Below are 12,695 nucleotides of genomic sequence, written 5' to 3' on the forward strand. Positions count from 1 at the left end.
CAGTGTCACTGGCCCTCATATGTGGGATCCGAACCGGGGCCCTCTGGCATCCCAAGCCAGTTCTTAACCATCGCGCCACTCGGCCGGCCCCTAAAGCCTTAATATTAACATTAAACAATGGAAACTGAGCCTTCACCAGGCTCCACACCCAGAACTTCTCATGCCTTGCCATTTTGCAAGAATCTCACCATGTCCCTGAGAAGTAGGTACTTCTATTCTCCCCATTTCACAGATGAGCTCATTAAGGTCTAGAGATGCTGTGTGACTTCCTAATGACAGAGGGCAGCTGACAGCTCTCATGTTGTGTTGGGCCAAGGGCTCGACATACATGTTTAATTCCCCTTCAGTCTTATGTAGCAGGTATGATTGTTATCTGTATTTACACACCAGGAAACTGAGGCTTGCAGAGGGATGTGACTCTCTAATCATATTCATGGCAGAGACCAGAGCACGCATGCTCTCTTCTATCCCCTTACCTGGCCTAGCAGATAACCTCACAAGCGCATGTCCCTGCATGTCCCTGGGGGCCTGGCTCATAGGAGAGGCAGGTGTTCATTGGGTCCTGCAGACACCCCACTGGTGTTGGGTGCCTCCTGGAGCTCTCTCTTCTTGTTCCTTCCAGCACCTGGCCAGCCACCATGGAAAACGGTAGCAAGCTGGATACCTCTAGTAATGTGTCGCTGGTGCGCGGCACCGCTGTCCTGGGCCCGGTGGAGTACAGGATGGTCTCGGTCTTTCTGGTGCTCCTGGTGTGCATGGTGGGCATTGTGGGAAATGCCATGGTGGTCCTGGTGGTGCTGACCACGCGGGACATGCATACACCCACCAACTGCTACTTAGTCAGCCTGGCACTGGCTGACCTCACTGTGCTGGTGGCTGCGGGGCTGCCCAATGTCTCCGACAGCCTGGCTGGACAGTGGGTCTATGGGCATGCCGGCTGTCTGGGCATCACCTACTTGCAGTATCTGGGCATCAATGTTTCCTCCTGCTCTATCCTGGCATTCACCGTGGAGAGGTAGGTGCTCCCAGCCTTCCTCCTGCACGCCATTTCCCTCACCACAAAACAATACAATCAGGACTTCCTGGCTGGGATCCTCGGTAAACTGAGGCTCAGTTGAGTGGAGAGGAGAGCTGGGGTGGGACCCTGGAAGAGCTTGGCACTGGGGGCAGGCGTTAGGATGTGGGGTTCTCATCTCAACTCTGTTGCGAACTCCCTGGGGGATGCCAAGGCAAGCCCTGCATTCCTTTGGGTCTCAGTTTCCCATATGGAAAGTGGACATTTGGACTGGACAATCTTTTGGGTCTCTTCCAGTTCTGATTGTAATACCTGAGAAATATTATAACCTCGTGGTTAAGCATATGGACTGTAAAGCCCATTGAATGGGTTCAAATCCAGCTCTGCCACTTCCTAGATGCATACATAGCCTTGGGAAAATTGGCCCAGAGGCTAGGTGTCATGTCCAGGGCCACATAGAATCAGGACATAACCGAGGCCTTCTGACATCCAGATGCTGACCTGGTTGTAGCTCTCCCCAGCTGTACCCATCTGGAGCCCAGTGGGCTCCATCTCCTGGCCACGTGCATTGACTTGGTGACCTCCACCTAGGTCTAGGCTGTGAGTCTGGCCATGAGGGGCACGTGGTGTTGTTGGCTGCTTCCATCAGCATCCTTTGGAGGTGGGCAACAGGAAATCCACTGGGACTGGTTCATAGTCAAAGGCTTTTGAAGGGCACTAGGATCCCTGGGCTGCAGCAGATGCAGCTGCACCTGGTGGGCCTCAGGGGCAAAGGTCCTTGAGAGGTGAGCACCCACTCACCATTCCCTCTCAAGACTGGCTCTCTTTGCTCTACCAGCACCTCCTGGCTACTTCAGGATGGCCACCTGGCTCCCCAAATCTTCATGGCCTTCAAGTTCTCCCCATGAAAGGACCAGCTCAACTATCACGTCCCCATTCCAGTTTCCCCAGGTGGAGAATCTGATTGGCTAAGCTGAGTCAGGTGTCCCCACCGTGGTCCAATTGCACGCTGGTGGGTGGGTCATGTGACTCCACTGGCCCAGGGGAAACTGGATGCTTTGTGGCTGCAGGTACATCGCCATCTGCCATCCGATGCGGGCACAGACCGTGTGCACCGTGGCCCGGGCCAAGCGAATCATTGCAGGCATCTGGGGGTGCACATCCATCTACTGCCTGCTCTGGCTCTTCCTGGTGGACCTCAATGTCAGCGAGAGCCAGGGCCTGGAATGCGGCTACAAGGTGTCCCGTAGCCTCTACCTGCCCATCTACCTGCTGGATTTCACTGTCTTCTTCATCATGCCCCTGCTGGTGACTGCCGTCCTCTATGGGTTCATTGGGACACTCTTGTTCCGGAGCTCCCGGTCCCACCTGACCCACCATGGGGGCAGCGAGGCCTGGAGAGAGGCAGAAACCAAGGAGGGAGAGCACCATGGGCCAGGTGGAGGCAAAGTGGGCAGCTGCCCCAGGCCCAAAGACGTCCCGTCATCCAGGAAGCAGGTAATCAAGGTCTCCTCCAGGGTTGAGTGAGGGCAGCAGGCTAGAGGGTGGGAGGAATTGGTGCAGAGAAAGAGGCAGAGAGAGTGAGGACGCAAGCTCAACATTTGTTCACTCATTCAACAAGTGTCTATCAAGCACCTACTATGTGCCAGTCATGGTTCTAGGTGCTGGGACACAGGGGAGAACATGTCAAGATAGACATCCTGCCTGGCTGGGGCTCATGGCAGGTGGAAACACATCATGGGTACCAGTACCACAAATACACAGGAGTCTGTCAGAGGGAAGACTGGAAATGCAGAAAGAAATGAAGCTGGGAGGAGAGGGAGTTTAGGGGGAAGTTCAGAAAGGCATCGCTGTGAGGTGACAGCTGCATGAAGATCTGAAGTTGGCAAGGGAGCACACCAAGCAAATATCCACGCCAAGCATGCCAGGTGGGGGAAGCAGGCAGCGCAAAGGCCTGAGGCAGGAGAGTGCCTGGTGCTGAGAATCAGCAAGGAGCAGGGGAGTGGGGAGAGGCCTGTGGGCTGGGAGTGCTTGGCTTTGACTAGAGGGAGTAGGGGCCAGCGAGTGGAAGGGCAGCATCTGCCTCAGGTTTCAGCAGGATCCCCATGCATTTGGAGTCTGAGACAGGTGTTTACAGGCTCTCACAGGCAGGGAGAGAACTGAGCAGAGAGGGCTCCTATGAATGAGCAATAGAGGTGCTAGTGGAGGGAGGGAGAGGTGAGAGACGGGAGAGAGAGACAGAGACAGGGAGAGACAGGGAGAGAGAAAGGGACTGAGACAGAGAGAATAGAGCCAGGTGCACAGGGAGCTGCAAAAGCTTTTGCTCACATGTGGGGTGGAGCATGGCCCCAGGCACAAAGCTATGGACACACAGAAAGTCAAAGTTCCTGGAGCAGAGAGAGTGGTGATTTCATGGGTGCCCCCCCCCCACACTTCCTCACCACACTTTGTGAAGAGGTTGCTATTATCCTGATGCTACAAGTGGGAAAGGGAGGCTCAGAGAGGGGGTGGCCCAGGGCCACACAACTAAGAAACAGGGAGCTTGGATCGAATTTAGGCCTGCCTGCTCCAGCACCCACACTCACCTGCTGCCTCTGCACCCTGGAGGCAGCAGCAGGGAGGTGCCAGGGTTAGAGCAAGATGAGGGGACACCCAGAGACCTCCCCTCAGCTCTGGAGCACTCAGGAAGCTACCTGTATGGGTCAGGCTGGTGGCTGCCCTCTGAGGTGGGCAGGACACAGGCTTCTTCCCCTTCCCAATGACACCACTTCCCTCAGACATGAGCACAAAGAAGCCCTGATCCTAACAGGCTGTCCTTGGGCTGTAAAACCCCTGTGCCCTCCCGTCTCCCTGACGGGTTTGTTTTTATGGGTCTGGTGATGCACTCCTGGGCTGAAAGAACAGAACAGAGTCCCATCCAAAAGGACACGGCTGTAGAGCCATCGGACCGCCATGGGCGCAGATGGGCTGCAGGAGAAGCTGGGTCGTGGGTGGCATGTGCTGCGTGATCCCTCAGATCTCTGAGCCTCCGCTTCCTCATTCACAGAGCAGAGGTGAGAATAGCACCTTCTTGAGGTACTGTGGGAAGAACCCAGTGCAAGGGAGATAATGGGGTGTTAGCCACCACTGCATCCGTCCTGAGCCTCACTGCAGCATCAGGGTTCTGAGGTCCTGCTCCAGACATCCGATCTTTGCTTGGTGGGAATCTGAGAGGTCTAGGGGGCAGGGTGCCCTTGGGGGGACTCAGGGAAGTTACTGTTTACCACCCGATGTGGAACTGTTTCACGATCTTATCAACAGGCACAGCTTCGAATGTCAGCCCCGGGATGCTGCATAGGAAGTGTCTAGCACGGTGCCCAGCGGATAGGCAGTAATAGTTTAAGTTGTTCTTTTAGTAACATTCTCATCACTTACTCAGCAAATACTTCCTGAGGCGGCAGCCATGGCTGCACCGTTCTGTGGCATGTGCTCGGCCACCAGCCATGTGGTGTGCTGGGCCCCAGTGGCTTCCGCTCTCCCGCCTTCCCGCAGGTCACCAAGATGCTGGTGGTGGCTGTGCTGCTCTCTGCTGTTCTATGGATGCCCCACCGCACGCTAGTGCTGCTCAACTCCTTCGTGGCCCGGCCTTTCTTGGACCCCTGGGTCCTTCTCTTCTGCCGCACCTGTGTCTATACAAACAGTGCCATCAACCCCATCATCTATAGCCTCATGTCCCAGAAGTTCCGCGTGGCCTTCAGGCAGCTGTGCAGGTGTGGGGCAGAAGGGCCTCAGGGGCGGGCAGCCTGCCTCAGGACCGCCAGCTACAATGTGGTCCAAGAGACCCCTCAGAAGATGCAGACCAGCAGGAGCGATGTCGCTGGCCCTCAGGCAACTGCATCACCACCCCAGCCGCAGGAGCCATATTTCAGCACGGTCTGAGGGTTGCCCTGCTGCTGCCCAGCCCCTCCCTGCTTTTCTCTGTCTCCACTCCCTCGGTCGGCTTCCTGCTAGATTCTGCCCTGTCCACTGTAGCTGGCAGGGCCAGGAGAGGGGCAGATATCCCTGTTGCCAGTGACTCTTAGCTTTGCGTCCCCCGTGGCTTCCTTCATGAACTAAGACATTAATGTCCTGGGTCGGGTGGTTGAAGTTCAAGTTGGAAGCTCTCTCACCTCCTCCGGAAGTGGGGGAGGTGAGAAACAGGAAGAAGAAGCTGGAAGGATCCCAGCCCTCATCTGTGTAAAATTATGAACTCTCACCATTATTATTTTAAACATTTTTTTTTCCAGGGGAAAAGTCCTGGTGGGTATTAAAGGGATGTACTTCCGGTCTTTGATAATATCCATCCAGCAGTCTAGCTGTGGACAGTGCCACCTGGTGCCACAACAAAAGGGTACCCCGCTTCTACTGGCTGACACCCAGAGACACTTCATGCTGCCCCATCATTGGCATAGAGGCTGTTTCCACTTCGCTGCTCATGTGTGCTCAGCATGGCCTGGTCCATAGGACTCCTGCTTCCCCACTTTTTGAGTTCTGTCCTTGGTCCCGAATCCCTGAGTGAGACTGTGTCTGGGTTATAAATGGAGTAGAGCGCTTGACTTAGCCAGAAACAGGAAGTCATTTCTGAGCTCCCTGGCTCCCAAACATGCAAGCTCAGCCTCATGGGGCCCACTCTGACCCTCAGGCATGGCCACCTGTTCCCCTATATGGGAGCGGCAGAGCTCCTGACCCCAGAGCTAGACAGGACAAAAGCGTGGGTCCCCTGACCCCATCCATATTCCTTTTGAGATTATTTTCCTCTCTGGCCCCTGCGATGGTCATTACAAGCAGATTTTTCAGTGGAGACTTGTTTGGGAAGAGGTCTGAGTTCTCCAGAGGTGGCCTAAGTGCAACCTTGGCAGCAGGGCACCTGTGTAGGGTGGAAGGAGGCAGGAATGAAGGTCTGCAGGGGCGGAAGGGCATCCTGAAAGCTGGAGCCACCCCAGTGGATGGTGCGGGCAGCAGTGGGGCTGAGGGATGGACAGGGGAGGATGAGAAGATTGGGAGCCTTGCTGGAGGAAGGGCACCCACACTGTGACCTTGTGGCTGAGTACAGTGGCAAACGCACCTTCTTTGGCCACTGGTGGTCTGTTGCTGTCGAGGTCCCGTCATGGGCATGTAGAGGCCAGTCCTATGTCAGTCTTGCTGTCTGAACGGTTCCTTACTTTTTATTTTATTGGTTTTTTTTTTTTTGCACAGGGGCATCTCATCAATAGGGAGGTTAACTGTTTTATTGTCCCTTATCCAGGACATAGATGAAAATCAGGAAGTCAGTTAATTTCTGCATCTCCCACTTCCCTGCCAATGAAAAAAGAAAACTTACTAAGTGCCACTGGAGTGCTCCAGTGAGCATGCATGGCCTTAACATGGGGCTGAACTGAAGCCTCGGGGTAAATGCTCCATGAGGTGTGGCTGATGAGGAGACAGGGCCTGGTGCTGGCACAGGCAGATCTGTGAATCCTGGAGGGAGGGGGGTGTCCATGTCCTCCCAGCAGAGACAACCATGAGGACGGAGGCAAAGACGTGGGGCTGTGTGCTTTCTGGCACAGAGCTGGAACTGAAGCCGCAGAGGGCTTCCTCTGGAAGTGGCTGGACGAGCCGAAACGCTGCTGTGTGTGGTCCCCTCTGAGCTTTCTCAGGACAATGTTGGACTTTACTTGAGCCTGTGCTCCCAGAAGACGGAGATAGGGAAGAAGCCCCCACAACCTTTTTGTTTTCCAAATATCCTGGGAGATGGCTTACTGCAAAGAACCCCTTCCCCAAATGACTGAGCTGAGACCCCATATGACTTCCTCATGACCCCCATAAGACCCACAGATTACTCACTGGGTGACGTGTGACCAGGCCAGACCCCCCACCCTCCAGGTCCCAGTTCTTTGTCTCATGGTTGATTAGCTGAGATTAGATCTGTTTGTCCCCCTGAAACGAGCTAAGTGCAGAGAAAAACATTTCCTACTTTGCTGACCCTGACTCCCCGGCCATTGCAAAATAAGCCTACTGGTAGACAGACCATCTATCTGTCACATGCAAAGCACCCATCGGTCACCTGCAAACTACCCACCTATCACCTGCAGACTATCCACCTGTCACCTGGAGACCACCCACTTGTTACCAGCAGACTACTCACCTGTCACTTGCAGACCACCCACCTGTCACCTGCAGACTACCCACCTGCTACCTGCAGATCACCTGGCACCTGTCTACTCCCCATACAAGTCTTCAGACCCATAGACCTCTCCCTATTTCAATGGCCTGAATGAAACCAAGACCTTTTCATGTGGTTTTGTCTCTGGCTCCCTGACTTAAGAGCCTGGGGATGGGGATGGGCGTGGGGTGGTGGTGGCGGGCAGAGGCTGGGGAGGTCGGGGGAGGAAGGAGTGGGGGGGCAGGAGCCATATCCTGGGAGGGCAGTAGTTCCAGGGCCTCTTTGAGCCTCTGTCTCTCATTGTCCACTTAGACGAAGCCCCACAGTGGTCTTGAGGATGAAACATGTGTGATAAACTGTGAAGTGTTCCTGGTGTGTGGAGTTCACCCACTCAGTGGGTCATCATTCAGTAGGCTTGTCGGGGGCTATCTAGGTGGCTTGGGCATCTGAAAGCCCCAGCTAACCAGCTGGTGGAGGCTACCTCCTGGGAAGGGGACCCAGGCCCCTGGAGGTGACCTGGGGTGGTCTGGGGGTACAGAGAACAGAGTGCCGGACCTGTGTGGGGTGGGGGCTGCAGCTCCCACTGGGCTGAGTACACTAGGGATCAGGACACTGTCTGCCTGGCCCTGTGTGAAGGTGGGGACCAGTGGTCAGGATGGTCACTCAGATTCCTGCTGTGTTAGAGACAGAGTGGCAGGGCCCCGAAGTATGAAGAGAAGGGTGGGTTCTCAAGGGGCACTGGGGATATGCCTCGACTGGCCTTGTGTCTAGATACCACATTAATGTCACTGAGCCTCCAGTTTCTTCTTTGGCTAAACAGAGAGCTCAGCCCCATAACCTGGGGTGGGAGAGTGAGTAATCTAGCAGTTCTCAAAGTGTGGTTGACTGAACCTTCAAGGTCTATGATGTCAAAACCACTGAGATGTCATTTGCCTTGTTCACAAGTTGACTTTCACACTGATGGGGGCAGAATCAACATGGCGAGACTGCTGCTGCCTGAGCTGGATGGAGGCAGGGACCCCAAACTGCACCCACAATCACCACCACATTCTTCATGCTCACACATGCAACCAAAGACACACGGCTTCCCCTCTGAGACCGTCCTAGATGAGGCAACAACATTACAATATTAATTGTATGAAATCTCAACTCTTGAATTCTGCCTCTTTAATGTTTTGGTGACAAAATGGGAAGTGCGCAGGTTATCTGGAGGGAGGGTGCGTATGCCAGGTTTGCACTGTGAGCTGAGCCAGCCGCCCTTCCCACAGAGCACGTGTTCACTCACAGGAACAACTGCGGCATGCCATAGTGACGCAGAAACCAAACTGTCTCAAAGACTCACCCAGGGAGCCTGCTGCTTCAAAGAGAACAACTGACAATATCTGCCGCTAATGGTAAAATTCGAGCTCGCCAGTGAAAATCAGAATTTAGGAGAGTCTGTATCTTCCCCTGTGAGCTTGACAGCTTTGTAGTGTTCAACAACTTTTCTGGTGAAATTGGTGGTGATTTTAACGAGTGCTATGTTCTGATATTGTACAATGAAGTGTGTCACCATTTGGAAGATCAGTGTGACTCAGTGGTGGGTGTACACCTTCCAGAATGTGCTAAAGACCAATGAACTGAGCAGGTGAAGAGGGTGGATGTTTTGTCATGTGAATTTTACCTCGATTAAAACCCAAAAAAATGTGGGGAAAGAAGAGTGCGGTGGGGAGTGAGCTGGGTGGGGAGCCTGGTCCCCACATTGCCCTGGCAGGACCCAAACCCACTGGAGGCCCTAGATGCTCCCCCTCTGTGACTTAGCAACACCAGGTGCTCTGCCAATCTGAGTCCTGTGCTCCAGTGGCCTCTGTGAGCTCTGCCTTTGTCTGCCAGCCCTCAGAGGGTTTAGCGCGTTTCACCTGCTGCCAGGACAGCAACACATGCTTCTTCATCTCACTGAGAGCAAATTGGGATGTTCGGCCGATTTCAAGTCACCTTAATGTAGACAAAGGGCTTAGAAAGTTCAGCAGTGTCACGATCATTTTTAAAGAATCTTATCTTGTCCTGTTTGGGTAAATGGTTGAGCAGACAGCTCTCCAGGAGTTGTCACCCAGTCAGCTTCTCTCATCTGATCTTGGGCTGCTCACAGAACTCTGGGTGGGTGGCCCGGTTAGGAGGAGATGGGGTCAAACGGTGGCCTTCAACGTGGACCATGTGTTCGAGGAACTGTGACACTGCATCCCTGGTCAGAGCCGGCTCCAGGAAGGTGCAACTGGCACCGTGAAAGGATGAGGGGATGGAGGAAGAAGCCCAGGGTTGAACAGGAGGGGCGGTAGACCATCAGGGCATCGGAGAAGAGGACTTGCTTATTTGTCTACTGGCCCCTTCACTCCCTTGTGACTTCAATGACCGTGTGCCCCGGCCCCAATGTCAGGCCATGGGCCAGGTGCCTATGAGGCAGTGGTCAAGGCCCCTGGGGAGAGGCAAGGGAGGGGAACAAAACAAGGAGATTCAGAGAGTGACCACTATCATGTGGGAAATAAATAGGGTGATAGTACGGAGGGTTAGGATGGTCCCTAAGCTGACAGTTGTGTGACAGGAAGGGCAGCCCTTCTGGAGAAGCAGGCCATGATGAGGTACTGACCTGAGCAGTGTGGATAGGACCACCAAGCGTGGTGGGTGACCAGGGCCTCTGTGTGGAGGGAGGCCCTGAAGGCCTGAGCAGAGCATGTTGCCATCTGATCTCCCAAGCACCCCCTGATCTCAGCTGGCCAGGAGAAGAACAGTGGTGGCTGGGGGCAGTGGCCAGTCCATTGGATGGGTTGTGGCCAGGGGCACATGTGAAGTGGCAGCCACCCGAGAGGTAGGGCCAAGCAGACTCACTGGTAAGTCTGGCAGTGGTACTTGATAGAGAACCCAGGTGAAGTCACAGACCTAGGGGCCGGATGGCGGGTGGGAGAGGCGGATTTGGTGAAATCAAGAGGTGCTTTGATAGTGAGGTACGAGTGGGTGAGGGTCATGTTTTATCAGGGTGGATGGTGATGTCTGAGCAGGGGTGGGGAGAAGACACAGGGATGAGGGGGTGTACCCAGTCCTGGACATGCAGGGCCCTTGAGTGACATTGGGGCGATATCGGGGCAGTGGGTAGATAGGTCTGGGGCTCAGAAGAGCCATGGCTGGGCTAGAGAGAGATTTAGGGGCGCAGGAATTCCATGTGCCCACCCAGAGAGTGTGCAGTGAGAGGTCCGAGGGGACGGCTGGAGGGGCTCTGAGAGCCGTGAACTCTCATTTAGGGAAGCAGCAGGCTAGGGCGTGGACAAGGAACACCAGCTTTCCTAGAGAGGGGGGAAGGAGGCCGGGGTGCTGTCCCTGGGCAATCGCTGGGATAGTGGTGGCAGGTTCTGGTGTGTGTTGTGGGGGAATTGACAGGTGTGGGGCTTGAAGAGGAGGCAGGGTCCACTGCTGGAATCTGCAGGGTGCCGGAAACCCTGGAGTCTGAGGAGGGCGGGGTTGGGGATGGGCCCTGGACCATGGGCCGGTGCATTAGGGTGCCTAGCCCTATAGCGGGGAAGTGATGCAACCCAAGACCCAGTTGCAGGGCCCTTAATGAGATGTGCTGTGCTGCCCCAGAGCCTTCAAGCTGAGCCACCTGGGGCTTCTCCAGGCCTGGGTGGGGGCGATGGGTTACAGGGCCCAGGACCTCCCTGGTGACAGGGCTCAGCCTGGCCAGCAGTTCAGACCTGGGGTAAGGGTCAGGGTCAGGGTCGGCTCTGCCTCCTGAGCTGAGCTCTCAGAAGAGGCTGCAGGACCATGGAGCGTGCCCCCACCCCACATTTACAGGTGTGGAAACGGAGGCCATTTTCTCTGCGGCACTGTCTTGCACTCACATCTTCCCTCCTATTCACTCGTCACTTTGTATAGGGATGGGGGTGTAACTCTCAAGGCAGGGTGAAGGCTAGACACCAGTTTCCTCCATCTTTCGAGTCTATGTTGCATTTTCCCCCCCTCTGAGCATCTGTTGCTCGTCAGAAGCCATATCCCTGATGTTGTTCAGTATACTTTTAAAAAAATTATTTCTAAATTTATAGACAGTAAAATGCACTCTATTAGGTTTAATTTTTTAAAGAACAGTGCGGACATCAGAGTAATGTCTGCCTGCATTAGATGGTCTGGCTCAGGGGCAGAGCTTCTGAACTCTCCATGCAAATTCATGCAGAACAATGCAAATGAGGGTCAGGGCTGAGGGTCTGTGGGCCTCCCCTCCTTGAGGGGAGGTCGTTGCAAGCATGGGCATCTTCAAGAAAGGCAGCTTGGCTCTTCTGGGTCCCTCCATTAACCCTTCCCTGGAGCCCAGGTCCCCGGAGGGTGTGGGAACCCTGACTGTCCGGTGGCCTTGGCCAAGTGACCCTGTCTGGTCAAGCCCTGGTACTCAGGTTCAGCTCAGAGCAAAATGGAGGGGGACATGTCTACCAAGACCCTGTGGACAATGCCTTGGAGACTGCTCTTGTCCAAACACAGGATTGTTAACCTGGGCGAGGGAGAAACTTGCCTTGAGTGGGGAGAGTGAGCCTGGGTAGGTGGCAGGAAGCACTTCTGTTATTGAGACAAAGAAAGGTCAAAGGTCAGAGCTCATTTTTATCCACTGTAGTCCGCTGGGTAAAACTGTGTTTGCTACTTCAAGCAAAGTTGGAAAACAACTGATGGTGCATTTTCTAGTAAGGACACCAGGCTGGAGAGTGTCCGTAGACACCCAGTTGCCAAGAGGCAGGACCATGGCTGGACTCTGCTTGCTTGGGATTGGCCTAGTATCACCCGGTCCAGCCATGGCATGTATAGCATAGCCCCACAGCACCAGTCGAGCAGACTGGGGGTGGGGGCCCCCTGTCCCTCACGCCCACTGCAGCCACAAGTGCTATGGTACCCCCAGTTCAGGGTTCCACTCCCCAACCATCCCAGGGGCCACTGTAGGCCCTGGTGCCCTCTCCCGTGTCCACCTTCCTCCTTGGTGCTTGTTGACTGCTCCCTTCTCCCCTCCCAGCCTTGGCAACCACAGAGCTTCATCCTCCCCGACGCTCCCATCCCTGGAACTTTGGTGGCTTGGGAGTGGATGGGTGACATCCAGGCCCCAGGACCGACCGAGGGAGGTGGGAAGACTGTCAGCTGGGTAGGATTAAGCCCTTCTCTTTGGTATCTGATAACCACACCTGAGATTCTGGCTGGATCCTGGGAGGAGGCAGCAGTGGGCCTAGGACAGTGCCTGCTTTCCCTGTGCCCCAAGTGGGTAGAGAGCAGCAGTTCCCAGTGCGAGTGGTGGTGTCAGACTGACCTTGGGCTTCCGCCCAGTTCTTAGGGCCACTAACTTCATGACTCTGGCAGGAAACATGGTCACTTCAGACTGCAGTGGCCTGTGTGTATGCTGGAGGTGGTGGTGGTGGACCTCTAGGTGCTTGGTGCACAGATCGCCCAAGATGCTGGCCGTGTGCATCCCCACCCCGCAGGGCCCTCTGCTTAGAGAATTAGGCTGTTCCACCACTCTGCTCA

General features: G+C 55.0%; 1 protein-coding gene across 2 annotated transcripts in view; it reads left to right on the forward strand.

Moving 5' to 3' along the window:
• The window catches only part of LOC109389152 (thyrotropin-releasing hormone receptor-like), a 9,854-nt gene extending 2,563 nt beyond the window's left edge, over positions 1–7,291 (forward strand). For both annotated transcript variants that reach the window (XM_019654471.1, XM_019654472.1), the window contains exons 2-4: positions 623–1,015; positions 2,086–2,512; positions 4,547–7,291. In XM_019654471.1, the coding sequence (XP_019510016.1) occupies positions 639–1,015; positions 2,086–2,512; positions 4,547–4,933 (1,191 nt within the window). In that variant the 5' untranslated portion in view covers positions 623–638 and the 3' untranslated portion in view covers positions 4,934–7,291. The remainder of the gene's footprint in view (positions 1–622; positions 1,016–2,085; positions 2,513–4,546) is intronic.
• Positions 7,292–12,695: the final 5,404 nt, after the last annotated feature.

This window comes from Hipposideros armiger, unplaced genomic scaffold (assembly GCF_001890085.2).
Source record: "Hipposideros armiger isolate ML-2016 unplaced genomic scaffold, ASM189008v1 scaffold_224, whole genome shotgun sequence".
Taxonomy (NCBI): domain Eukaryota; kingdom Metazoa; phylum Chordata; class Mammalia; order Chiroptera; family Hipposideridae; genus Hipposideros; species Hipposideros armiger.